This window comes from Moschus berezovskii, chromosome 3 (assembly GCF_049115385.1).
Source record: "Moschus berezovskii isolate FMDL1 chromosome 3, NW_MosBer_1.0, whole genome shotgun sequence".
NCBI classification, from domain to species: domain Eukaryota; kingdom Metazoa; phylum Chordata; class Mammalia; order Artiodactyla; family Moschidae; genus Moschus; species Moschus berezovskii.
In genome coordinates, this window is record NC_142462.1 from 38,948,319 (window position 1) to 38,974,483 (window position 26,165).

Below are 26,165 nucleotides of genomic sequence, written 5' to 3' on the forward strand. Positions count from 1 at the left end.
CACACACACTCACACATCCATATCATATATTTGTATTTGAAAGTCCAAAATGTTGTGGGATCATGTCAGCAGTTTTATTGGTGCTAGAAAAAGCACTGAGAGGAAGTGATAAAAGGCTCAAGGAGATTGACTTCAGTCTCACACTGCTACTAAACAGAAGAGCTGGAAATCTAAGTCTTTTCCAATGGGTTATCATCCAATCAAACATGGTAAATGTTAAAGACATTTATGAACAAAGGGATGAAGGATTTTGGAAGAACCATCTGAGAGAGCCAGGGGAGGTATCTCAATGTTTAAAGCAGGTTTCACAGAGTGGGTCTGAGTTTGTCATTTGCAAAGGTGCTGTGATTCATGGGGTCGCAAAGAGTCGGATACGACTGAACGACTGAACTGAACTGAATACCTTAATTTTTCCGGGTCACTCTTGGGGTACCATCCTCCTCCCCTTCCTGGTTTTCATACTCCGCCCACGGACCACCTTCTGGTCACGCCCACGCTCCTGACGTCAATTTCCCGTGCCCAGCCGCATTGACCTAGCCAATCGAAAGCCGCACACCTGCACGAGCCCTGTTAAGCCCCGCCCCGTGAGTCGACGCAAGGCTATTACGATGGGGCCCGGCAGCTTTGTGGCGCGGCGGCTCGGGGCGCAGCTGTGCCGCAGGGTCGTTTTCCCCCGCGCGTGGCCCGCGGCTGGTGACGGGCCCCGGCTTCGGCTGCTGGCCGTGGGAAGGCCTACGGCGAGGGCAACACTCGGCAGGGCCTGCCTGGCCCCGGACCGAGCGCGCGGCCTGCACGGCGGGCCAGGCCTGGAGGAGCAGGCGGAGGGGACAGCCGGCGAGGGACTCCCGGAGTCTAGCACCGCAGGTACGGGCAAGGAGTGGGGAGGCGGGTCCTTCGTGGATGCTGAATTCGCCTCTCTGCATTTTTTTTGGGGTCACAAAACTTCTACAAAGCAGAACCGGAAGGGCCTGCAAAGTTTGTTGGCACCAGCTTTGCATTTCACAGTGAGACCAAGAGATGAACTGAATCAGTCTCCGAAACCCCAGGCGTCCGTCCGAATAGCCACGGCGGACTCTTGGCATCACACCCTCAGCGTCCTCGTCTCCCTTCACTCTCTTCCTAGGGTCCCGAGAAATGGACTTGTCAAGAGTGTTGGGGCGTGAGAATTCTGAGGAGGAGCTGGGGGCTGAGGGCTAAAGGGTGCAGTCAGAAACGCTAATAGGAGATATGGCCAATTTAAGGGCCTCTGATTTGTGTAAGTTTTTAGACGCTTGAGAGATGGTAAACAGATCACACCTGTGACAGAAGAGAGGGAGAGGTTAAGTCTAGCGCCTTGGGAGGCAACTTTAAAGCTTAAGAGAACTGTAAGTCCAGAAGCTATAATCACGGTGACATCACGGTGACACGGTGTCACATCACGGTGACAAGCCAAGTATCTCAATCTCCAGAGGGGGGAAAAAGATTTTCACAGGTAACAGTTGTTACATGACCGAAATAGCATTGTAAGGAAAACTTGAGAGTTCAGAATGAGAATTGCTGTTAAACTTCTAGCCCTCAGATTGGTAGATTTGGGGTCACACATACTTGGCTAGGTCTGAGTTTCTCAGATGAAGGTTGTGGGCCAGGTACTACCTAAGAGCCCTTTCAGTTCCCAGTGCTAGTTCTGTGACCCTTTCTGGCTGGAATTCAATTTAGTATGTCCCAGGGTATTACCCCCCCCCCCCAAATTGTGCTTCTGTTTTCCTCTCTTTGTGTAGCAGTTCTCTGCTTGAGCAGTGTTACTTGTTTCCTTAAGGACTGGAACAGAAACCGTTATTGCTGGTGTATGGTACTACTTGCATTTGCTAATAGGAAAAGATGTGGTGAGTGTCTGTGACCTGGGCACCTTCCCAGAAAAGTTGAGCAGTGCTATATGAAGCCAGAGCCCAGGTTCAACTTCCAGGAGGCGTGGGCCCTGTTGTTTTACAAAACATTTCAGATCTGAACACTCTCCCAGAAGAACAGTTTCGCTGTCAGCTGGCCACCTGACACAACCAAATCTTTGTGCGTTTCAGATCACGCTGGTCCCAAGTTTGACATCGATATGCTGGTTTCACTTCTGAGGCAAGAAAATGCAAAAGACATTTGTGTCATCAAAGTTCCTCCAGAAATGAAATATACAGATTACTTTGTGATTGGTAGTGGCACTTCCACTCGACACTTGCATGCCATGGCCTACTACATTGTGAAAATGGTAGGATGCTTTCTTTTTCTTTGAAATCTTTAGCTTAATGGGATAGTGTCAGTGCATCAGACTAAACAACCGCACTTGAAAACTAAACCTGTCACAGAGATTATATGAGAAACTCAGAATTGGCACAAGTGTTTTATGTTCTTTGATGGTGAAAGTTATAAGGACCAATATCTAACCTTAGTGAGTCAGGCTATTTCATATTCTTGTTTCTGTGACAAGGAAAAAAAGTACTAAAGTAACCTGAGGCTCACTAGAATACAGCATTACTGAAGGATTTCTAGAGCAAAACTGTCCAGTTACCCACTAGCCCTATGTGACTGTAATTATAAATTAAAACTAAAAATTTCAGTTCTTCAGCTGTACTAGCCACATTTTAGGTGCTTGGTGGCCACCTATGTGGCTTATTTGTACTGAACAGTGCAAATATAAAACATTTCCGCAGTTGCAAAAAGTTCTGTTGGATAGTGCTAGCCTAGAGTTAAATTCAGATGAAAAGATTTAGTTCTTGTCTTCCAAAATCATAAGTTGAGGAAAGAAAAGGTAGTTCATTTTCCAACTAGACTGAATAGGAATCAGAGTGAGGAAGAAAATATACTTGGAAGCTGATTCTGATACCACTGTAGAGGGAAACCTACTTCTTTCACCCTGTTGAATATTAGTCATGGAGGGGACAGTTAAGACCAAAAGAGTAGCTGGGATTGCCTTAGAGAAGAGTGGTATAAGGAGACTGAGAACAAAACCCTGGTGCAACAGGGAAGAACAAAGGAAGATTCTTAAAAAGGGGGTAGTTGGAGAGACAAAGAGAACTAGGAGGTCATGGAGGGAAAAGGACCTTAGGGTCTCTGTCAGATATAATAGTAGAATAGAGTAAGTGAGACTTAGAAGTGACCATCGAACTTGGAGATGTAAAAAGAATGAGAGATTTTTCAGTGAAAGTTTATGTGGAAGAGCAAGGGAGGGGAATAGAAATGACTTTTACAAAAATTTTAGGTGAGAAGGGAGAAAAGGGCAAAGTCAAGAAAGTTTTGTTGTTCTTGTTTGTGCTAAAATGGATATAACATGAAACTTATTTTACCCATTTTTAGGTGTGCAGTTAAGTGGCATTAGTTACATTCACATTGTTGTAGGATAGTTACTACTGCCCATCTCCAGAACATTTTTCATCTTGCAGAAAACCCTGTACACGTTAAACCAGAACTCCCCATTCTTCCTTCCCCTAGCCCCTGGCAGCACCATTCTGCTTTCCGTCTCTGAACTTGACTACACTAATAAGTACCTCCTTGAGTAGAATCATACTCTGTTTGCCCTTTTGGCTTATTTCACTCAGCATACTATTTTTCAAGGTTTTTCTGTGTTGTCGCGTGTGTTAGAATTTTCTTCTTTTTAAGGGTGGATATTTATTTTGATGTATGTGTATACCATATTGTATCTTATCCACCCAAATGGTGGGCATTTGGGTTGCTTCTACCTTCTGACTGTTGTGAATAATGCTGCTATAAATATAAGTGGAGAAGTATCTGTTCATGTTCCTGATTTTAATTTCAGAAGTGAAATTGCCAGATCATGGTGATGCTATGTTTAATTTTTTGAGGAACTGTCATATTCTTTAACATAGTAGCTATACCGCTTGATGTTCCCACCAACAGTGCATAGGTGTTCAGATTTCTCACCACTTGTTATTTTCCGGTTTGTTGATAAATGAGTCTGAAAGTGTGAAAGCGTTACTTGCTCAGTCGTGTCCAGCTCTTTTTGACCCCATGGATTGTAGCCCGCCATGCTTCTCTTTCCATGGGATTCTCCAGGTAAGAATCCTGGAGTGGGTTGCCGTTACTGTCTCCAAGGGATCTTCCCTACCCAGGGATCGAACCTGGGTCTCTTGCATTGCAGGCAGATTCTTTACTGTCTGAGACAGTCTAAGGGTCATGAAGGAGTCCTCCTGATTTTGATTTGCATTTCCCTGATAATTAATGAGGTTGAGCATCTTTTCACATGGTTATGAGCCCATTTGAAGTGCTTGAATACAGTCCTTTGTCCATGTCTTAATTGATCTTGTGTATGTGTGTGTGTGAAGTTGCAGGAGTTCTCTGCATATTTTGGATATAAACCCTGTGTCATGTATGTGATTTGCAAATATTTTCTCCTGTTCTATAGGTTGCTTTGTTACTCTGATAGTGTCTTTTGATGCACAAAAGTTTTTTAGTTTTTCTGTTCTTGCCTTTGGTCTCATAACCAAGAAATCATTGCCAAATCCAGTGTTGTGAGGCTTTTTCCACCATGTTTTCTTTGTTTTGGCTGTGTTGCATTGCAGGTGGGGTCTTAGTTCCCTGACCAGGGATTGAACTCACACCGCCTGCAGTGGAAGCTTTGAGTCTTAACCACTGGACTGCCAGGGAAGTCCCTCCACTGTTTTCTTGTAAGGGTTGTATAGTTTTAGGTTTCATGTTGAAATCTTTGGTACATTTTGAATTAGTTTTAGTAGACGGTGTAATTTCAGCTGATCACCGAAGAATTGATGCTTTTGAACTGTGGTGTTGGAGAAGAATCTTGAGAGTCCAGTCCTGGGTGTTCATTGGAAGGACTGATGCTAAAGCTGAAACTCCAATACTTTGGCCAGCTCACTGGAAAAGACTCTGATGCTGGGAGGGGTTGGGGGCAGGAGGAGAAGGGGACGACAGAAAATGAGATGGCTGGATGGCATCACCAACTCGATGACATGAGTTTGAGTGAACTCTGGGAGTTGATGATTGACAGGGAGACCTGGCGTGCTGTGATTCATGGGATCGCAAAGAATCAGACACGATTGAGCGACTGAACTGAACTGAAGATCTTGCATGTAGGTATCTAGTTTTCCCAACACTATTTGTTGAAAGGACTGTCTTTCCCTGTTGAGTGGACTTGGCACCCTTGTTGAGAAAACATTTGAACATATGGGCTCTTTATTGAATTGGTCTGTAAGTCTCTCTTGATCACTGTTTTGATTACTGTAGCTGTATAATAAGTTTTTAAATTAGGAAGCTTGAGATCTTCAACTGTGCTCTTTCCTTTGAAAATTGTTTGTGGCTATTTGGGGGTCCCTTTAGCTTACATACACATTTTAGGATAGATTTTTTTTCTGTTTCTGTTTAAAAAAAAAAGTTGTGGGATTTATAGGGGTTGATTGTATTAAATCTGTAGATAGTCTTAACAATGTTGTGTTCCAGTTCCTGGGCACAGGGTGTCTATTTGCTGGTGTCATCTTTGCAGCATTGTGTAGTTTTCAGTGTACAAGTCTTGCTCCTTTGGTTATGTTTATTTCTAAGTACTTTATCCTTTTTTATTCTATTGCAAATGGGATTGTTTTCTTCATTTCCCTTTCAGGTTGCTTTTTAAGTATACAGAAGCACAACTGATTTGGGGATGTTGATCTCATATCCTGCAACTTTTCTGAATCCATTTTTTCTAACAGGTTTTTTTTGGGTGCAGTCTTCATGGTTTTCTTTATGGTATAAGATCATGTCATCTGCAAACTGAGATAGTTTTATTTCTTCCTCTCCAGTTTGGTTACTTTTTTCTTTTCTTTCCCCTTGCTCTAATTGCCATGGCTAGAACTTCCAGTACTATGTTGAATAGAAAGTGGCAGAAGTGGGCATTCTTGTCTTGTTCCTGATCTGAGAGAGAAAACTTTCAGTTTTTTGTCATTGAGTTTGATGATAGCTAATAGCTGTGGGCTTTTCATATATGGCCTTTATTATCTTGAGGAGGTTTTTTTAAAATCTTTGTTGCGTTTTTCTCATGAAAGGGTGCTGAGTTTTGTTAAATGGTTTTTCTGCATGTATTTGAGATGGTTATATGGTTTTTGTTCTTCATTTTGTTAATATGGCTTATTACATTGATTGATTTTCACGTGGAAACATCCTTACTTTCCAGAAATAAATCCCATGTGGTCTTGGCGTATTATTCTTTTAATGTGGTATTGAATTTGGTTTGCTAGTATATTGATCTGCAGTTTTTTCTCCCACCAGGTAAGCCCCATATATGCATATATCCACTCTTTTCTAGGTCTTTACAGAGTATTGTGTAGCGTTTCCTGTGCTATGAGTAGGTTGCTGTTAGTTATTTTATGTACTGTCTATATGTCAGGCCCAGTCGCCTAATTTATCCCTCTCCCCATCCCCTTAACGATAATTTCATTTTTTCTTTAATTGGGGTCTAATTGCTTTACAGTGTTGTGTTGCTTTCTGCTGTACAACTGAGTGAATCAGCTATAAGAATACAGTATATCACCTCCCTCTTGAACCTCCATCACACCCCTCTCGGTCACCACAGAGCCCTGAGATGAGCTCCCTACACAGGTGGGAACCTTTCCGCAGGTTCCCACCAGCTATCTCCTTTACCCATGGTAGTGTATACATGTCAGTCCCAATCTCCCAATTCAGCCCCCCTGCCCCCCCATCCATGTGTCTACACATCTGTTCTCTACACCTCCATCTCTGTCCCCGCCCGGCAAATAGGTTCACCTACATTCCACATATGCACCTTAATATGCCATACTTACTTTTCTCTTTCTGACTTACTTCACTCTGTATCATAGACTCTGGGTCCATCTACATCACTAAGACCCAGTTTCGCTCCATTTTATGACTGAGTAAGTGAACTCCGGGAGTTGATGATGGACAGGGAGGCCTGGCGTGCTGTGATTCATGGGGTCGCAAAGAGTCAGACACAACTGAGCAACTGAACTGAACTGAATATTCCGTTGTATATACGTACCACATCTTAGTCCATTCATCTGTCACTGGACATCTAGGTTGCTTCTATGTCCTGGCTGTTGTAAACAGTGCTGCAGTGAACACTGGGGTGCATGTATCTTTTTGAATTATGGTTTTACCAGGTTATGTGCCCAGTAGTGGAACTGCTGGGTCATATAGTAGTTCTAGTTTTAGTTTTTCAAGGAATTTCTATAGTGTTCTCCAGAGTAGCTGTGTCAACTTAAATTCCCACCAACAGTGCAAGAAGGTCCCCTTTTCTCCACACCCTCTTAGACATTTAGTGCTTGTAGATTTTTTGATGATGGCCATTCTGAAGTGTGAGGTGATGCCTCATTGTAGTTTGACTTGCATTTCTCTAATAATTAGTGAAGCTGAGTATCTCTTCCTGTTTGTTGGCCATCTGTATGTTTTCTTTGGAGAAATGTCTATTTAGGTCTTCTGCCATTTTTTGATTGTATTGTTTGTTTTCTTTCATATTGAACTGCATGAGCTGCTTGCGTACTTGGGAGATTAATCCTTTGTCACTTGTGTCCTTTGCAAATATTTTCTCCCATTCCGAAGGTTCTCTTTCTGTCTTGTTTATGGTTTCCTTTGGTGTGCAAAGCTTTTAAGTTTAATTAGATCCCATGTGTCTTCTATTTTTCTTTTCATCAATCCAGGAGGTGGATCAAAAAAGATCTTGGCTATGATTTATGTAAAGCAGTGCTCTGCATAGGTTTTCTTTCCTTTTCTTTTTTTTTTAGTTGGAGTATAGTCGCTTTATTGTGTTGTGTTTGTTTCTGCTATCCAAAAAAGAGACTCAGCTCTACGTGTAACGTATCTCCTTCCTCTTGAGCCTCCGTCCCACCCCTCTAGGTCACCACAAAGCGTGGCGCTAAGTTCCCTGTGCTCTATAGCAACTTCGCAGTAGCTGTCGGTTTTACACGGGGTAATGCTTATATTTCAATGCTACTCTCTCAGTTCATCCCCCTGTGATGAATTGTGTCCCCATCCCCCACTGTGACCACAAGTCTTTTCTCTATATCCGTGTCTGTATTCCTGCCCTGCAAATAGGTTCATCGGTACCATATTTCTGGATTCTAATTAGGCGTATATGATACGCATTTTTCTCTCTCTGGCTTATTCACTCTGTATGAGAGGCTCTAGATATATCTACCTCAGTTCAACTGACTCACTTCCTTCCTTTTTATGGCTCAGTAATATTCCATTGTATGTATGTACCACATCTTCCTATTCCATTTATCTGTTGTTGGACATCTGGACTGCTTCCATGACTATTGTAAATAGTACAGCATTGAACATTGGGGTGCGTGTTTTTTTTTTTTTTTTGAATTATGCTTTTCTCAGGGTATATGCCTAGTAAGGGATTCCTAGGGCAAATAGTAGTTCTGTTTTCAGATTTTTTGGTCATTAACGATCTTCTGTTTATTTTTTAATGGGCATATAATTGCTTTAAAATGATGTGTTAATTTCTTCTGTCCAACAGTGAATCACCTATATATACATATATCCCAGTCTGTTGGGGCCTCCCTCCCACCCCAGCCCCCTCCATCCCTCTGGGTAATCATGAAGCAGTGAACTGAACAACTACCCACTAGCTAGCTGTTTTACACATGGCAGTGTATTTATGCAATTCTGCCCTCCCAGCTGGTCTTACTCTGCCTGTCCCATGTGTCCATGTGTCCATTCTCTACTTCTGCAACTCTGTTCATGACCTGCATATAAGTTCAACTGTACCATTTTTCTAGATTCCATGTATATGTGTTAATATATGAGATTCGTTTTCCTCTTTCTGACTTCACTCTGTATGAAAGGTTGTTGGTGAACCATGAAAGACGCTGGGTTTCTTGGCCTCTGGCGGAGAAGAATTCTATCCAGGGCCAGTGATGAGGCTTGATCACTCAGAGCTTTTGTGTAATACAGTTTTATTAAAGTATAAAAGAGATAGAGAAAGCTTCTGACATAGACATCAGAAGGGGGCAGAAAGAGTGCCCACCTACTAGTCTTTAGCTGGATATTATACAGCTACTAGCAAGCTGTTAATTATAGAAAGGAGATGTCTCAAAACTCAGAGTGGCATCAGGCCCCTCACCCACAACATGCATTTTGAAATAACATTGGCACCAGATAAATCATCCTGGGCCATAAAACGATTGACATGAATCTTGAAGAAAGGCAGGTTTCCAAGTAAATATTTAGTTTTAACATAGATTAGGAGAACAGTGTATGAGTAAAACATACAGGTTTGTCAAGCATTCTGAGTATTAGGTGGAACCGACTTGAAGGCAGAGTCTAGGGTAAATATGTAGTTCATTAACATAGCTTAAGACAAACATTTCCATAAGGAAAATGCATTGGTTAGCTCAAGGTTTGAGAAAAGTTAAGTTCAGGTGGAACAAGGTGTCGTCATGGCAACACAGAGTTTTAAAAGAAAACTCTTTAAATTTGTATAGAGAAGGGGAAAAAATATAACACCAGTAGTTTGTTTCCTCCTGCTGCTTAACAGAGAGAAAAAATGTCTGACACTTGCATCCTATTTCCTCCATTTGGAGACCCCTGGCCTTCCTGCCTGTTACCCTCTAAGAGTCAAGGACCATCGACAGCACTACAGATGACCCAGTTTCTTTCCATTTTGTGGCTGAATAATATTCCATTGTATGTATGTACTACATCTTCTTAATCCATTCATCTGTTGCTGGACATCTAGGTTGCTTCCATATCCTGGCTTTTGTAAATAGTGCTGCAATGAACATTGGGCACCATGTGTCTTTTTTTAAAACTATTTTATTTATTTATTTTTGGCTATACTGGGTCTTTTTTGCTGTGTGAGCTTTCCTCTAGTTGTGGTGAGCAGTGGCTACTCTCTAGTTGGGGTGCATGGGCTTCTCAGTGCATTGTCTGTAGGGCCTGTGGGCTTCAAGCCTCAGTGGTTGCAGCATGTGGGCCCAGCAGTTGTGGTTCCTGGGCCCCAGAGCACAGGCTCAATTGTTGGGGTGCACGGGCTTAGTCACGATGAAGTACCTGAGATGCTCCCAGACCAGGGATGGAACCCATGTCTCCTGCACTGTCAGGCAGATTCTTTACCACTGAGCCACCAGGGAAGCCTCATGTGTCTTTTTCAATTAAAGTTTTCTATGGGTGTATACCGAGTAGTAGGATTGCTTGGTCATATGCTAGTTCTATCTTTAGTTTTTTCCCCCAAGAGTAATGATCTTTTCTTTTTTAATTGGAATATAATTGCTTTATATTTTATGTAAGTTTCTGCTCACCAACAAAGTGAATCACTTGTATATATACATATATTCTCTCCCTTTTCGCCTCCCTCACACTACCATTTCCGTCATCCCACCATGCCTCTGCTGCTGCTGCTGCTAAGTCACTTCAGTTGTGACCCCATAGACAGACGCCCACCAGGCTCCCCCATTCCTGGGATTCTCCAGGCAAGAACACTGGAGTGGGTTGCCATTTCCTTCTCCAATGCATGAAAGTGAAAAGTGAAAGTGAAATCGCTCAGTCGTGTCCGACTCTTCGTGACCCCATGGACTGCCGCCTACCAGGCTCCTCCTTCCATGGGATTTTCCAGGCAAGAGTACTGGAGTGGGGTGCCATCGCCTTCTCCACACCACGCCTCTAGGCCATCACAAAGCACTGAACTGAACTTCCTGTGCCTTATAGCAGCTACCCTCTAGCTATCTGTCTTACATATATATGGCAGTGCTAGTCTTTCTGTTCGTCCCACCCTCCCCTTCCCCTGTGTCCACATGTTTGGGCACTACTCCTGTGACTCTATTCCTGCCTGCATATAGGTTCATCTGTACCATTCTTCTGTACAAATATTAATATACAGTATTTGTTATTTTGTTTCTGACTTCACTCTGTATGACAGACTGAGGGTCCATCCATGCCGCTACAGATGACCTAATGATCTTCCTTTTTATGGCTGAGTAATATTCCCTTGTGTATATATACATACCACATCTTTATCCATTCATCTGTGGATGTGCATTTAGGTTGCTTCCATGTCCTGGATATTGTAAATAATGTGTTGAATATTGGGGTGCATATATCTTTTTGACTTAACTGGTTTTCTCAGATTATATACCTGGTAGGGGGATTGCTTGTGCATATAGTAGTTCTATTTTTAGATTTTTTTTTTACCACATTAATGATCTTTTATTTTTTTAATTTATTTTCTAATTGGAGTACAATTGCTTTGCAATGTCGTTAGTGTCTGCTGTCCACCAAAGTGAGTCACCTATATGTGTGCATATATACCCTCCCTTTGGGGCTCCCTCTCGCTGCCATGCCCTCTGTCCCACCACCCCTCTAGGTCATCACAAAGCCCTGAGCTGAGCTGCCTGGGCTATACAGCAGCTTCCCACTACTTGCCTGTTTTACTCGTGACACTGTATATATTTCAGTGCTTGTCTCTAAAGTCATCCTGTCCTGCCCTTCCCCCATGTCCGTATGTCTGGTGAATACTTCTGGGACTCTTTTGCTGCCCTGCACGTATGTTCATCTGTACCATTTTTCTAGATTCCATATATGTGTTAATATACAATATTTGATTTTCTCTTTCTAACTTAACTCTCTCTGTGTGACAGATTCTAGTTCCATCCACATCATTACAAATGACCCAATTTCATTCTTCTATATCTCTGAGTAATATTCCATTTTGTGTGTGTGTGTGTGTGTGTGTAAACCATATCTGCTTATCCATTCATCTGTGAATGGACATTTAGTTTGCTTCCATGTCCCAGCTATGGTGAATACTGCTGCAGTGAACATTGTGATGTGTGTGTATTTTTGAATTATGGTTTTCTCTGGGTATGTACCCAGTAGTGGGGTCACCGGGTTATGTGATAGTTCTATTTTTAGTTTTTTCCCATGAATAATGGTCTTTTTTTAAAAATTTCTTTTTAATTGGAGTAAAATTGGTTTACAGTGTTATGTAGTTTCTTTTGTACAAGAGTGTGAGTAAGTTATAAGTATACATATATCCCTTCCCCCCCACCCATCTGGGTCATCACAGAGCATCGAGCTGAGTTTCCTGTGCTGCACCGCAGCTTCCCACTACTTATGTATTTTATACATGGTGATGTTTATGTAGCAATGCTATTCTACCAATTTGTTTCACACTCCCCTTCCCTTGGGTTCACGTATCCATTCTCTACTTCTGCGTCTCTATTTCTGCTCTGCAGATAGGATCATCTGTACCATTGTTCTGCATGCCATATCTGTATGTTAATATATGGTATTTGTTTTTCTGACTTCACTCTGTATAACAGAGTGAAGGTCCATCCACATCACTACAAATGACCCAATATTGTTCCTTTTTATGGCAGAATAATACTCCATTGTGTACATATATGTATACACACAAACACACACACACCCCACATCTTTTTTGGGGATGATTATCTATTTTTAAATGAAACAAAGATGAATATTCTTAATGGTAAATGGTACAATTCACAAAGAAGATAGACATCATAAGCCATTAGACACCTAATAACAAAGAAACAAAAATACATAAAGCAAAAATCAGAAGAAAATAGAAGGGAAAAGAAAAAAATATATAGTCATAGTGAGACGTATTAACATTTCTCAGAGAATATTTTATCAAGTGCAGAAAAAATAAGAATAAAGGCATTTTGAATGATGTCATTAATAATTTAAAATATGATTCTATTTATATTAATTTGTATTAGTCTTATATCCTACACAAATATATTTAAAATTGTGTATCTCATACATTGTTATTAGATGTTCATAGGACATTTAGAAAAACTGGCAAAAAGATAAACAGTACTAAATTTCAAAGAGTAGAATTCTTTTTTTCTTGTGATTCAGTTATACATATATTATTTTTGAAATTATTTTCAATTTTAGGTTATTACAAGATATTGATTACAGTTCTTTGTGCTGTATAGTGAACCTTTGTTACTTTTTGGATATCTATTTTTTTTTTTATTAGAAATCTAGCATTCTGTTTATACTAAGTCAAACAAGTGGAATCAAAATGTAGGTTTTAATTTGATAAATTTTTTAGTTAGGCAAAACTTACAAGTTTTGTAAAATATAATTATACATATTATCTGTGTATGTGTGTGTATATATATATATATATATATATATACACAAACACAAACACATACACACAAGGGCTTTTCTTCTATGCTTGATAAAGCCTTGAGAAAGAACATCCAAAAAAAAGAGATGGAAAAAGTGGAAAACAAACTAAATGAAATGGGAGCACTGAAAATGAAATATAAAAAATGAAATAAATTGGACAAAAGATCCTCGTGTAGTCCAGTTGTTTTTAAACAAGGCTGCTTATTAGAAACATACCTGGAACTCTGACCAAAATACAGCATTACCTGGGCATTTGTATTTTTCAAAAAATTCCAAGATAATTTTGATATGCATTTGGATTTTAAAAAGTGATTATAAGGTTTTCTATTAAATGGTTATTTTGGTGATATAGAATTCTATTATTTTTCTGTTGACCAATCATGATACACTTAAATGAGTAATAGTTACATAATCACAATATTGAAAGATATTTATCAGTTTTCACAATCAATAGCCAGACAAAAAATAAAAGATAATTACAATTGCAAACTATAATGGGAGCATGATTAACCTAACAATATAAAATAATTACATACAATTTGGGGCAACTCAAGCGGAGTGATGTGGTAAGTGGAAGTGCATACATGCACATGTTTTCATCTGCTCAGTCTATGTCTTTTGGTTGGTGCATTTAATCCATTTACATTTAAGGTAATTATCGATATGTATGATCCTCGTACTGTTTTCTTAATTGTCCTGGGTTTATTTTCTGTAGGTACGTCTTTTCCTTCTCTTGTTTTCTGCCTAGAGAAGTTTCTTTAACATTTGTTGTAAAGCTGCTTTGGTGGTGCTGAATTCTCTTAACTTTTGCTTGTCTGGAAAGCTTTGGATTTCTCCATCAGATCTGAATGAGTGTCTTGCTGGATAGAGTACTCTTGGTTGTAGATTCTTCCCTTCCCTCACTTTCACTATATCCTGCCCTTCTCTTCTGGCTTGTAGAGTTTCTATTGAGAAATCAGCTGATAGACTGACGGGAGTTCCGTTGTATGTTGTCGTCTTTCCCTCATTGCTTTTAATATTTTATCTCTGTCTTTAATTTTTGTCAGTTTGATTACTATGTGTCTCAGTGTGTTCCTCCTTGGGTTTATCTTGCCTGGGACTCTGCTTCCTGGACTTGGTTGACTATCTCCTTTCCCATGTTCGGGAAATTTTCAGCTATTATCTCAGGTCCTTTCTCTCTCTTCCTTCTGGGACTCCTGTAATGCTAATGTTGGTGCGTTTAATGTTGTCCCAGAGGTCTCTTAGGTTGTCTTTATTTCTTTTCATTCTTTTTTCTATATTCTGTTCTGTGGCAGTGATTTCTGCATTCTGTCCTCCAGGTCATTTATCCGTTCTTCTGCCTCAGTTAGTCTGTTAGTGATTCCTTCTAGTGTATTATTCATCTCTGTCTGTGCTTTAGTTCTTGTAGGCCTTGGTAAACATTTCTTGCATCTTCTCAGTCTTTGCCTCCATTCTTTTTCTGATATCCTGAATCATCTTTGCTATCATTATTCTGAACTCTCTTTCTGTAAGGTTGCCTACCTCCACTTAATTTAGTTGTTTTTTGGGGGGTTTTGTCTTGTCCCTTTTTCTGGGATGTAACTTTCTGCTTTTTCATCATGATTAACTTTCTGTAATGTTTTTGTTTTAGTTGCTGTAGAACTGTGATGATTCTTGCTTCTTCTGTCTGCCCTCTGGTGGAGGGGGCCAGGCTTGTGTAAGCTTCCTGATGGGAGGGACTGTGGTGGGGAAAAACTGGGTCTTGCTCAGATCCAACTATCTGCTGGTGGATGGAGTTGCACTCTCTCCCTGATACCTTTTTGGCCTGAAGCAACCCAGCCCTGAGGTCTGTGGACTCTATGGTAAGGTTAATAGTGACCCCCAAGTGGGTTTATTTACTCCAAGGGGGACCTTCCCAGACAGCTGCTGCCAGTGCGCCCGTCCCTGTGATGAACCCCTGCCAACCCACGCCTCCACAGGAGACCCTCCAGCACTAGCAGGTGGTTTTGGTCCAGCCTGCTGTGGGGTCACTGCTCCTCTCCTCTGAGTCTTAGTTCACACGAGGTTTTGTTTGTGCCTTCTAAGGCAGGTCTCTTCCCCGCCCCAGTCTTGCAGAAGTCTTGAAATTGAATCCCTTCGGCTTTCCAGTGAAATTACCTGGGGATTCCCAGGCCCTCTGTTGGGTCCCCAGGCTTGGAAGCCTGACGTGTAGTTTAAACCCTCGCAACAGTGGGAGAACTTCTTTGCTGTTATTGTTCTCCAGTTTGTGGGTTACGCATCTGGCAGGTACGGGATTTGATTTTGTTGTGTTTGTGCCTCTCCTGCCATCTTGCTGTGGCTTCTTCTTTGTCTTTGGATGTGGGGTATCTTTTTCTGGTAGGTTCCAGCGTCCTCCTGTCGATGGTTGTTCAACAGCTAGTTGTGATTTTGGTGCTCTCGCAGGAGGAGATGAGTGCACATCCTTCTACTCCACCATCTTGAATCTGAAGCCTACCACCTTCTTAAGCCATTCATCTGTTTATGGACCTATAGGTTGCTTCCATATCCTGGGTTTTGTAAATAGTCCTGCATTAAGCATTGGGGTCAGTGTGTCTTGTTGAATTATGGTCTTCTTAGGTTATATGCCCAGTAGTGGGATTTCTGGGTCAAAAGATAGTTCTGTTTTTAGGGGATTTTTTTTTTTAATGAAAACTGGTATTTTATTTAATTTTTAAAATATATTTTAGTTGGAGTAGAATTGGTTTAGATTGTTGCATTAGTTTTCGATGTGTGCACTCTGAATGACTTACAAATATACATATATTGCGAGTGCCCCACCCACCCCATTCCTGAGTCCCTCACCTCTGTATCATCACAGAGCTTGAAGCAGAGCTATCTGTTTCACACATGGCAGTGTGTACTTGTCAACACTAGTCTCCCAAATCATCCCACCCTCACCTTCCTCCATGTCCCCATGTCCCTTCTCTGTGTCTGCCTCTCTATTCCTGCCCAGCAAATAAGTTCATCTGTACCATTTTTCTATATTACAAACATATGTGTTAATATATGATACTTGTTTTTCTCACTTCATTCTGTATGACAAACTCTGGGTCCATCCACATCACTGCAAATGCCCATTTCGTTCCTTTCTTTGGCTGAGTAATACACCATTATATGGGCTTCCTTGGTAGCTCAGTTGGTAAAGAAACTGCCTGCAGTGCAGGAGATCCGGGTTCAATCCCTGGTTCCAGAAGATCCCCTGGAGAAGGAAATGGCAACCCACTCCAATATTCTTGCCTGGAGAACCCCATGGACAGAGGAGCCTGGTGGACTACAGCCCACGGGGTTGCAAGAGGTGTACAAAACTTGGTGATTAAACCACCACCAATACACCATTGTATGTACATACCACAGTTGTTAATCCTTATCTGTGGATGGACGTCTAGATTGCTTCCATGTCCTGGACATTGTAAATATTGCTGCACTGAACATTGGGGTGCGTGTGTCTTTTTGAATTACAGTTTTCTTAGGATACATACCCAGTAAGGGATTCCTAGAGCATATGGTCGGAGAAGGCAATGGCAAGCCACTCCAGTACTCTTGCCTAGAAAATCCCATGGATGGAGGAGCCTGGTAGGCTGCAGTCCGTGGGGTTGCTAAGAGTTGGATACGACTGAGCAACTTCACTTTCACTTTTCACTTTCACACATTGGAGAAGGAAATGGCAACCCACTCCAGTGTTCTTGCCTGGAGAATCCCAGGGATGGGGGAGCCTGGTGGGCTTCTGTCTATGGAGTCACACAGAGTCGGACACGACTGAAGTGACTTAGCAGCAGCAGCAGAGCATATGGTACTTCTATTTTTGGTTAGTTTTATTTGTCCAGCATTATTGATCTTTTAAAAATTCTTTTGAGTTTATTTTAAAATTGGACTACAGTTGCTTTACATTGTTGTGTTATGTTTTGCTGTGCAACAGAGTGAATCAGGTGTATGTATACATATATACCCAACCTTGTGCATTTTTCCCGCTGCCACCCCCTCTGTCCCATCGCTTTAGGTCATCACGAGGCAGTGAGCTGAAGTGCTGTTTAACAACCTCCCACAGATGTCACTGTATATATGACAATGCTGCTCTCCTTAATTGGACATACCCATCCCTTTCCACGTGTCCGTGTGACATTCTCCACTTAAGCAAATCCATTCATGACCTGTATGTATCATTTTTAGATTCTATATCTGTATCATTTTTTAGATTCTATACGTATGTGTTAATATATGATACTTGATTTCTGAGTTACGTCCCTCTGTGTGACAGACTCTAGGTCCATCCACATCAAACTACAGGTTACCCAATTTCCTTCCTTTGGGGGTTGAGTAATACTCCTTTATATAAATCATTAACCATTTGTCTATGGATGGACATTTAGGTTGCTTCCATGTCCTGGCTATTGTGAATATGCTGCAGTGATCATAGTAGTGCGTGTCTTTCTGAATTGTGGTTTTCTCTGGGTATATACACATTAGTGGGATTGCTGGGTCATATGGCAATTCTGTTTTTAGGTGGTTTTTTTTTTTCCCTTGAATAATGGTTTTCTATTTTTTTAAATTTATTTTTAACTGGAGTAAACTTTGAGTGTTATTTTCTGCTGTAAAGCAATGTGAATGAATTATTAATATACATATATCCCCTTCCTCTTGAGCCTCCCTTCCACACAACCCTTTCCCCATCCTGCCATTCTGGGGTATCACTGAACATTGAGCTGAGCTCCCTGTACTGTACAGCTGCTTCCCTCTGTGTATTTTACACATGGTAGTGTGTATGGCAATGCTGCTCTACCGGTTTGTCCCACCCTCCCCTTCCCTGTGTCTACATATTTGTTCTCTGCTTCTCCATCTCTATTTTTCCCCTGCAAATAGGTTCATCTGTTCCAGTTTTCTAGATTCCATATATTTGTGTTAATATGTGTTACTTAATTTTCCTTTCTGACTGCACTCTGAGAGTCTAGTCCATCCACATCACTGCAGATAGCACAGTTCTGTTCCTTTGAATGGCTGAGTAATATTCCATTGTATGCGTCCCACCTCTTTATCCATTCATCTGTGGGTGGACCTTTAGGTTGCTTCCATTTCCTGACTTTTCTTTAGGCTGCTTCCATTTCCTGACTTTTGTAATTAGTTCTGCAATGAGCGTTGTGGTGCCTTAACTTGCTGAATGATGGTTTTCTCATGGTATATACCAGTAGTGGATTGCTGTGATATGATAGTTCCATTTTTAATCTTCTTTCAAGATTAACTGGAGTATAATTGCTTTACAATATTGTGTTAGTTTCTGCTGTTCAGAATAAAAAGAATTAGCTATTTGTGTCCATATATTCCTTTTTTGAGCCTCCTTGCACCCCAACCAGTGTCAGCCCCCTATTGTCATTGCAAAGCACCCAGCTGAACTCCCTGTGGCACACAGAAGCATCCCACCAGCTATCTGTTCATATTTTACACATGGCAGTGTATATATGGCAAAGCTCCTCTCCCAGTGCATCCCCTCCTTCCCTTCCCTTATGTCCATATGTCCGCTCTCTATTTGTGTGTGTTTATTCCTGCCTTGCAAATCGTTTCATCTGTACCATTTTTCTAGATTCTATATATTTGTGATAATATATCATATTCGTTTTTCTCTGAGTTTTCTCTGTATGACAGAGTCAGGGACCATCCACAGACTCTACAAATGACCCAGTTTCATTCCTTTTGATGGCTGAATAATGTTCCATTGTATGTATGTACCACATCTTAATTCATTCATCTGTGGATGGACATCTAGGTTTCTTCCGTGTCCTGGATATTGTAAATAGTGCTGCATTGAACATCGGGGTGTATATGCCCTTTTGAATGATTGTTTTCTCAGATTTTATGCCCAGAAATGTGATTGCTGGGGCATATGGTAGTTCTTTTTAATTTCTTTTTAAGATTACTGATCTTCTTTCACTTTTTTTAATTTGAATTTTTAACTAGACTCTAATTGATTTAGAATGTTTTGTTAGTTTATATTGTCCAACAGAGTGGTTAGCTATATTTATACATAATCCCCTCCATTTGTGACTCCCTGCCACCCCCAACCGCCTTTATCCCATCCCTCTAGGAAATCACAGAGCACCAAGCTGAGGTCTCTAGCTCTACAGCAACTTCCCACTTACTAGGTATTTTTCACATGGTAGTGTATATATGCAAGGCTACTGTCTCAATTATTCTTACCCTTCCCCTCATGCATGTCCAAATGTCTGTTCTCTATTTTTGCAACTCTTTTCATGACCTGCATATATGTTTATATGTCTAATTTTTTTAGATTCCATATATGTGTTCAGTTCAGTCGCTCAGTCGTGTCCGACTCTTTGCAACCCCATGAATCACAGCATGCCAGGCCTCCCTGTCCATTACCAACTCCCGGAGTTCACTCAAGCTCATGTCCATCGAGTCGGTGATGCCATTCAGCCATCTCATTCTCTGTCGTCCCCTTCTCCTCCCGCCCCCAATCCCTCCCAGCATCAGAGTCTTTTCCAGTGAGTCAACTCTTTGCATGAGCTGTCCAAAGTATTGGAGTTTCAGCTTTAGCATCAGTCCTTCCAATGAACACCCAAGACTGATCTCCTTTAGAATGGACTGGTTGGATCTCCTTGCAGTCCAAGGGACTCTCAAGAGTCTTCTCCAGCATCACAATTCAAAAGCATCAATTTTTCGGCGATCAGCTTTCTTCACAGTCCAACTCTCAATCCATACATGACCACTGGAAAAACCATAGCCTTGACTAGACGGACCTTGGTTGGCAAAGTAATGTCTGCTTTTTAATATGCTGTCTAGATTGGTCATAACTTTCCTTCCAAGGAGTAAGCGTCTTTTAATTTCATGGCTGCAGTCAGCATCCGCAGTGATTTTGGAGCCCCCAAAAATAAAGTCTGACACTGTTTCCCCATCTATTTCCCATGAAGTGATGGGCCCAGATGCCATGATCTTAGTTTTCTGAATGTTGAGCTTTAAGCCAACTTTTTCACTCTCTTCTTTCACTTTCATCAAGAGGCTTTTTAGTTCCTCCACTTTCTGCCATAAGGGTGGTGTCATCTGCATATCTGAGGTTATTGATATTTCTCCCGGCAATCTTGATTCCAGCTTGTGCTTCTTCCAGCCCAGCATTCCTCATGATGTACTCTGCATATAAGTTAAATAAGTTAAATTTAGCCTTGACGTACTCCTTTTAACTATTTGGAACCATTCTGTTGTTCCATGTCCAGTTCTGACTGTTGCTTCCTGACCTGCATACAGGTTTCTCAAGAGGCAGGTCAGGTGGTCTGGTATTCCAACTGGTATTTATCTCTGGTAAAGAGATACACACCATTTCTGTCCTAGGTTTCTCAATATTAGATGCAACTAAAGTATTGATTAAGAATATGTGTATAATCTAGTTTCTGACCTAGCAGGAAAAAAATATAAGGGAATCTGTATTTTATTAAAAAAAAAAAAGCAACATCAAGCAAAAAATGAATAAAAACAAGATATGAAGTAAAAAGGATGTCAAACAAGGTATGAAATATGAGGTGTAATTCCAAGAATACCTCTAATGGTATTGACAGGTTCAAATTAGGTGCAGCGTTCTGCATATTTGTACTAAGAGACAGACTGATTCTTCTCTAAAAATCTGTGCAACTGTAAAAAGTTGACCATATATGGGAAGCTGAACTAAATTTTAAGCAATCCATTTCATGCCTGCCGTGGTCTTTGACCCAGCGTGATTAACCCTGAAGTCAAGAGAAAAAGTTCGAAACAAGGTGTGTAAGCATATTTGTGTACACATAGCTTTGCAACATGTGGATGAAGGGCAAATCACTGAAAATGCCAGTTGCTTAGAACTGAATGAAAAGGACGTCTATTATAGACTGAAAAGTTATATAGTGCTGCCAAAATGGTGTTTAAATCTAAATTTCTCATCTTTGAAAGGAGAATAATCTATGTGTGTACATATATCCCTTTTGAGCCTCCCTCCCATCCCACCCACCCAGTCCCACTTCTGCAGGTCATCACACAGCACTGCATTGAGCCTGCGCTGTGCAGCAGCTTCCCAGCAGCCGTCTCTTTTACACATAGCAGTGTATGTGTGTTAATACTACTCTCCCAATTTGTCCCCCTGCTCCCCTTCGTGTCCACATGTCCATTCTCTACTTCTGTGTCTCTATTTTTACCTTATAAATAGGTTCACCTGTACCATTGTTCCACATTCCATGTATATGTGCTAATATGATACTCATTTTTCTCTTTCCTACTTACATCACTGTGACGCTCCAGTTCCATCCATGTAACTACAAATGAGTCAATTTTGTCCATTTTATTAGTACTATTCCTTTGTATATATGTACCACACTATCCTACCATTCATCTCTGGATGGACATTTAGGTTGCTTCCATGTCCTGGATATTTTATTGGTGCAGCAGTGAGCATTGGGGTTGCTTGTGTCTTGGTGAATTACGGTTTCTCAGATTATATTCCCAGTAGTGGGGTTGCTGGGTTGTGCGGTAGTACCATCTTTAATTTTTTTCTTTATTACTGATCCTTTTATAATTGCTTTTCAATATTGTTAGTTTCTGTCCAGCAAAGTGTATCAGCTATATATATACATAGGTCCTCTCCCTTTGTGCCCCCCTGCAGCCACCACCCCATCTATCCCACCCCGCTAGTCATCACAAAACACCAAGCGAGCTGTACAGCAGCTTCCCACAAGCTCACTGGTTTACTACTGGTTCACTCTAGTGGAAATGTGTATATGTCAACATTACACCCCCAGAATGTCTCAGCCTCCTCTCTCCCTGTGTCCACGTGTCCCTTCTCTACTTCTGTGACTGTCACATCCTGCATATAGGTTCTTCTGTACCATTTTTCTAGATTCTATGCATGTGTTAATATATCATATTTGATTCTCTTTCTGACATACTTCACTCTGTATGACGGATTCTCAGTGCATCCACATCACTGCAAATGACCCAGTTTAGTTCTTCAGTGAATACTCCATTGTATGTATGGACCACATCTTATTACCCATTCATCTGTGGATTAATATCTAGTTGCTTCCATGTCCTGGCTGTTGTAAATAGTGCTGCAGTGAACAGTGGGGTAGGTGTGTTTTTGAATTGTGGTTTTCTCTAGGTGATGTGAGAGATCCATCCTGTGTTGTGATTGCTGGGTCATAAGTTTTTTTTTTCCCATAGATAATGGTGATAGAGAATATTTGGTTTACATTGTTGTGTTAGTTTCCGCTATACAGCACTGTGAATGAGTTATAAGTATATATATATATCCTCTCTGGCCTCCCTCCCACGCACCCCTTTTCCCATCCTACCCCTCTGGGCCACTGCGGAACATGAGCTAAGCTGTCTGTACTGCAGTTGCTTACTAGCTGTGTGTTTTACACATGGCAGTGTATATATTAGCAATTCTGCTCCCTCAGTTCATCCCACCCTCCTCTTCGCCTGTGTCCACTTGTCGTTCTCTACTTATCTGTTTTTGCCCTGTAAGTCAGTTCATCTGTACCATTTTTCCAGATTCCATATTTTATGTTAATTGGTCTTCCCTGGTGGCTCAGTTGGTAAAGAGTCTGCCCGCAATGAAGGCAACCTAGGAAATGACAACCCACTCCAATATTCTTGCCTGGATAATTCCATGGATAGAGGAGCCTGGTGGGCTACAGTCCATGGGGTCAGAGAGTCGAATATGATTGAGTGACTAACACTTTCACTAGAAATGGCCCCATTTTGTTCCTTTTTATGGCTGAGTTATGTTATTCATCCCACCCTCCCCTTTCCCTGTGTCCACATGTCTTTTCTCCACATCTGCTTCTCTATTCCTGTCCTGCAAATAAGTTCATATGTACCATTTTTCTAGATTTCATGTATATGTTATATGATATTTTCTGATCATTGCTGTGTGACACTCTAGTCTATCCACATTTATTAAAATGACCCAGGTTCTTTTTTATGGTTCAGTGGTATTCCATTGTATACATGTACATCTTCTTTATCCATAGGTTGCTTCTGTCTCCTGGCTATTCTTTGTAAATAGTGGGTTTTGCTTGTTGATTAGTTTTCTCAGGGTATATATCCAGAATTAGGATTGTTGGGTACACATCTATTTTTAATTTTTCTCCAGATTACTGATCTTCTGTTTTGAAATTCATTTTTATTTGGAGTAAAATTGCTTTACAGTGTTGTTAGCTCTTCTGTCCAACAAAGTGAATCCCCTATATGTATACATATAGCCCCTCCCTTTGTGCTTCCCTCCCACCACCACTTCCCCTATCCCACCCTCTATCTAGGTCATCAGAAAACACTGAAAACTGTGCTCCCCATACTGTGTGGAACGTCCTGGTAGCTAGCTGTTTCACACACGGCAGTTTGTATATGGCAGTGCTACTCTCCCAATTAGTTTTAGCCTTCTGTTTCCCTGCAGCCAGCCACCTATTTCTTCTCTATTTCTGCTTCTTTATACCTGCCCTGCAAATAGGCTCATCTGTACCTTTTTTCTGTAGAATATAGAATATTAACGTTAATATATGATGTTTTTCTCTTCCTGTTTTCACTCTGTTAACAGACTCTGGGTTCATCCACATCACTACAAATGACCCAGTTTCGTTCCTTTTTATGGCTGAGTACTATTCCATTGTATATACGTACTACATCTCATCCATTTATCTGTGAGTGGACATATAGGTTGCTTTCATCTCCTGGATATTGTAAATAGTGCTGTATTAAATATGGGGTGCATATGAATAGCCTGAGCCTTGAAACAGGAAGAAGCATCTGCCTCCTGAGGGTGAAGGGAAGCTGTGATGGACAGAAGGAAGTTGGTGAAAACTGGATATTGAATTCAGGCTTGTTTACCTCAGAGGCACTTTGATTGTGTATCATAATGGTTTGGGCTTCAGGAGAGAGCTGTAGGATGTGGGTAGGATTTAAGGGAGGAGCTGTTTATTAAGAGGTTTGGCATAGCTGTGGGAATGAATAAGCATGTTCCCAAATAAGTCCAAGACTCCTCAGTAAGAACAGACTTCCCCCAACCTCTTCCCCTGTAACATGTGACCTGGCTTTTTTCAGTACAAACACCTGAAATATAAAAGTGAGCCTCACGTTAAGATCGAAGGGAAGGACACTGATGACTGGCTCTGTGTGGACTTCGGTAAGTTACTTTAGCACATTCTGCAGATAAATAATTGATAATGCAGTAATCTCAAACTATGTTCAGTTGTAGAAGGATCATGGTCTGGGTGTTTTTCCACAAAAAGTTTTTGATAGTTGTTTTTTCTTTGGTTTTAACCCGCTTGGTCTTTTTCACATCTGAAATCCGCATCTCACCTAGTGTATATTAAGTAGCCAACACAGGTCAGAAAGCTGATGGAGACACAGGATACATAACATGGGAGAGATCCCCAACAGCGGTCGAAGGCCCCTTGGTGTACATAGAACCTTGGCCTTAAGTAACTCCGATAAGGTGAAGGGCATTCTAGGCACCGGGAATTATAAGAAAAGCAGACTGGAATTCTTAGGAGACCTAACAGATTTGGGAATTAATATATACATAGTGTCAAAGTAACACCCCTAGAATGTACTTAATACAAAGGTAAAAACAGTACCTGTAGCACCGCGCAGGCTCTGAAATCTTATCTTGTGAGCTAAGAGTTATTCAGGGGTTGATTAAACATAGTTTGTTCCTCAGCAAGAACAGTAGCAACATCAAGCAGCATTTTGTACCAGGTTCCCCAGACAGCACCGGACTGTGCGTTGTAGGATATTTAGCAGCATCCTTTCTCCTCTTTGCACCCTGTAAAGGTGAAAATTAAAAATGTCCTGAAGCACTATTTACAATAGCTAGAACATGGAAGTAGCCTAGATGTCCATTCAGATGAATGGATAAAGAAGTTGTGATACATATACACAGTGGACTATTACTCAGTCATAAAAAAGAATGCCTTTGAGTCAGTTCTAATGAGGTGGATGAACCTAGAACAGAGTGAACTGAGTCAGAAAAAGAAAGAAAAATAGCGTATTCTAATGCATATATACAGAATCTAGAAAAATGGTACTGAAGAATTTATTTACAGGGCTGCAGTCGAGAAACACAGAGAATGGACTTGTGGACATGGGGAGAGGGGAGGAGAGGGTGAGAGGTATGGAGAGAGTACCATGGAAACTTACATTGCCATGTGTAAAATAGATAGCCAGTGGGAATTTGCTGTATGGCTCAGGAAACTCAAAGAGGCTCTGTTTCAACCTAGAGGGGTGGGATGGGGAGGGGGATGGGAGGTGATTCGTTTCACATATGTATACCTATGGCTGAGTCATGTTGAGGTTTGACAGAAAACAAACAAACAAAAAGTGAAATCCCTGATTGAGAACCACTGTTGTAAGCAAACTTTCTCTTTGTTCCAGAAGGAGACAGTATTTCTAAGATTATTTGCCAGCATCCTTAAAAATATAGTCCAGGATAAAACTCTGCCAGTGCTACAGTACTTTTGGATTGTCTACCAATGGAAACCTGACAGATCCCACCTTTGGTTGTGTTGGTTTTCACAAGTAGTGTTACATACATTATATACCATGTGTATGACACACTAAGACCAGCATAGCATCACTTCAGTATTTTTGCTCGATGGTGTCCACAATTTACATTTCTAATAAGTTCTCAGGTAATGCTGATCTGGGGTTCACACTGAGAACCACTGCTCAAACTGTCACGGGTTTGTGAGATCAGAAGGGTAAATGAACTGCTTCTTTACTTGTGATTCTTATCTGTCCTTGGTAGGCAGCATGGTGATTCATTTGATGCTTCCAGAAACCAGAGAAACCTATGAATTAGAAAAATTATGGACCCTTCGTTCTTATGATGACCAGTTAGTTCAGATAGCACCTGAGACCTTACCTGAAGACTTCATTCTTGGAATAGAAGATGACACTTCATCTCTGACTCCTGTGGAGTTTAAATATGAATAAAATGAACTGATTGAGTCATTTCAAGTTTGGATTGAGTCACTTCTTTTAACCTAGTTGGTTGTTAGGAAAACAGG

At 41.0% G+C, this 26,165-nt stretch overlaps 1 protein-coding gene across 1 annotated transcript; it reads left to right on the top strand.

Annotated features, from left to right (window-relative positions):
• Positions 1-573: 573 nt before the first annotated feature.
• On the top strand, positions 574-26,115 carry MALSU1 (mitochondrial assembly of ribosomal large subunit 1). Its single transcript, XM_055420579.2, has 4 exons — positions 574-864; positions 2,055-2,233; positions 24,199-24,280; positions 25,904-26,115. Exons 1-4 carry the CDS (start codon positions 609-611, stop codon positions 26,089-26,091), a joined length of 705 nt encoding a protein of 234 aa, XP_055276554.1. The 5' UTR covers positions 574-608; the 3' UTR covers positions 26,092-26,115.
• The last annotated feature ends 50 nt before the right edge of the window (positions 26,116-26,165 follow it).